Raw genomic sequence first — 1,232 nt, 5'->3', positions numbered from 1 at the left:
AGCTGTGGATCAGAAAAACAATCAGGATGTTTTGGTGGAATCCAGATATGGCATAAACAAGGGCATGGGTCAAATATTTACAGTAAAGTTTCATCTAGCTCAATGTCCTTGAATAACATTACAATGATTGGTACTAATCTTTACCAGTATACTCCTCAGACTCCACTGCAGTTCAGAAAAGGAGACGTATTTGGTGCATATATTCCTGACACAAGTTTAAGTCCATTTGTGTTTTACGAACAAAGACAGAGCGGACCAACTAATGTGTTTGTATATTCTGATAATGCACTATCAGTTATAGCAGAAGAATCACTGGACTTAAATGCTAATAATTTTCCACTGGTTGCAGCAGAAATCAGTAAGTAGATATGTGCTAATGTGTGATTAGGAGAGCATGATGTGCTCCTGGTGTAATTTTTTTGCACATTCCTCCAAGAGTTCATGTACTTTTAATTCCTCCATAGGGGTTTCCACTAATTCAATTAGCAACAGTATTACTGTTAATTCCTCCATAGGGGTTTCCACTAATTCAATTAGCAACAGTATTACTGTTAATTCCTCCATAGGGGTTTCCACTAATTCAATTAGCAACAGTATTATTAGATCTACAACCATAAACAGCATGCAGCCTGTTCTTGGAACCACTTCTATATCTACTGGTAAATTATTGACGCCACTGAATATTAAATATTATTGATCATATATTATAGCCATTTTAGCCTCTTCCAAAGCTAGCGCTACACCTGTAATATCAGTAACACCTATCAGTAAATCATCAGTAACAACTACTGGTGAATCATCGGTAACAACTAGTTATGAATCTAATGTAACTGTTTTTGTTACAACAACAGGTAGGCCAGCATAATCTATAATAATTATGCATCTTTCATTTTTCCATAGCTACACCACTCTCTCCTACATCTCAATCAACAGTGTTAGCTTTAATTATTGGAGTGATAGCGGTCATAGTATGCACTGTGTTTATCGTAATATCATTAATAATAGTGACGTGCATTTGTTTGAAGAGGAAATCACCAGCTAATATTAGATCATCTGCAATCCTTTCCCCCATTCCTAACACTACTAAAGATGGCAACACAGATAACAACAGCTCATTTCCTAAAGAAAATAATGATATCATTAAGAATGGTGATTCTAGCATCATTGCCATAAATGACCCAGTGTATGAATCTATTATAAATAATATGGCATATGAACCTAATATTATTACT

The 1,232-nt window shown here is 35.1% G+C and overlaps 1 protein-coding gene across 2 annotated transcripts in view; it reads left to right on the top strand.

Moving 5' to 3' along the window:
• LOC109582303 (uncharacterized) overlaps window positions 1–1,232 on the top strand; it is an 11,222-nt gene that overhangs the window by 1,647 nt on the left and 8,343 nt on the right. The window contains exon 3 of one of the 2 annotated variants that reach the window (XM_019996979.1): window positions 172–215. In XM_019996979.1, the coding sequence (XP_019852538.1) occupies window positions 172–215 (44 nt within the window). Of the gene's footprint in view, window positions 1–171; window positions 359–1,232 lie in introns of both variants that reach the window. The other variant, XM_019996980.1, reaches the window with a different exon arrangement.

The sequence above is a fragment of the Amphimedon queenslandica genome, unplaced genomic scaffold (assembly GCF_000090795.2).
Source record: "Amphimedon queenslandica unplaced genomic scaffold, v1.1 AMPQUscaffold_13391, whole genome shotgun sequence".
Taxonomy (NCBI): domain Eukaryota; kingdom Metazoa; phylum Porifera; class Demospongiae; order Haplosclerida; family Niphatidae; genus Amphimedon; species Amphimedon queenslandica.
The sequence above is the reverse complement of the archived record's forward strand: the minus strand, read 5'-3'. Positions and strand labels throughout refer to the sequence as shown.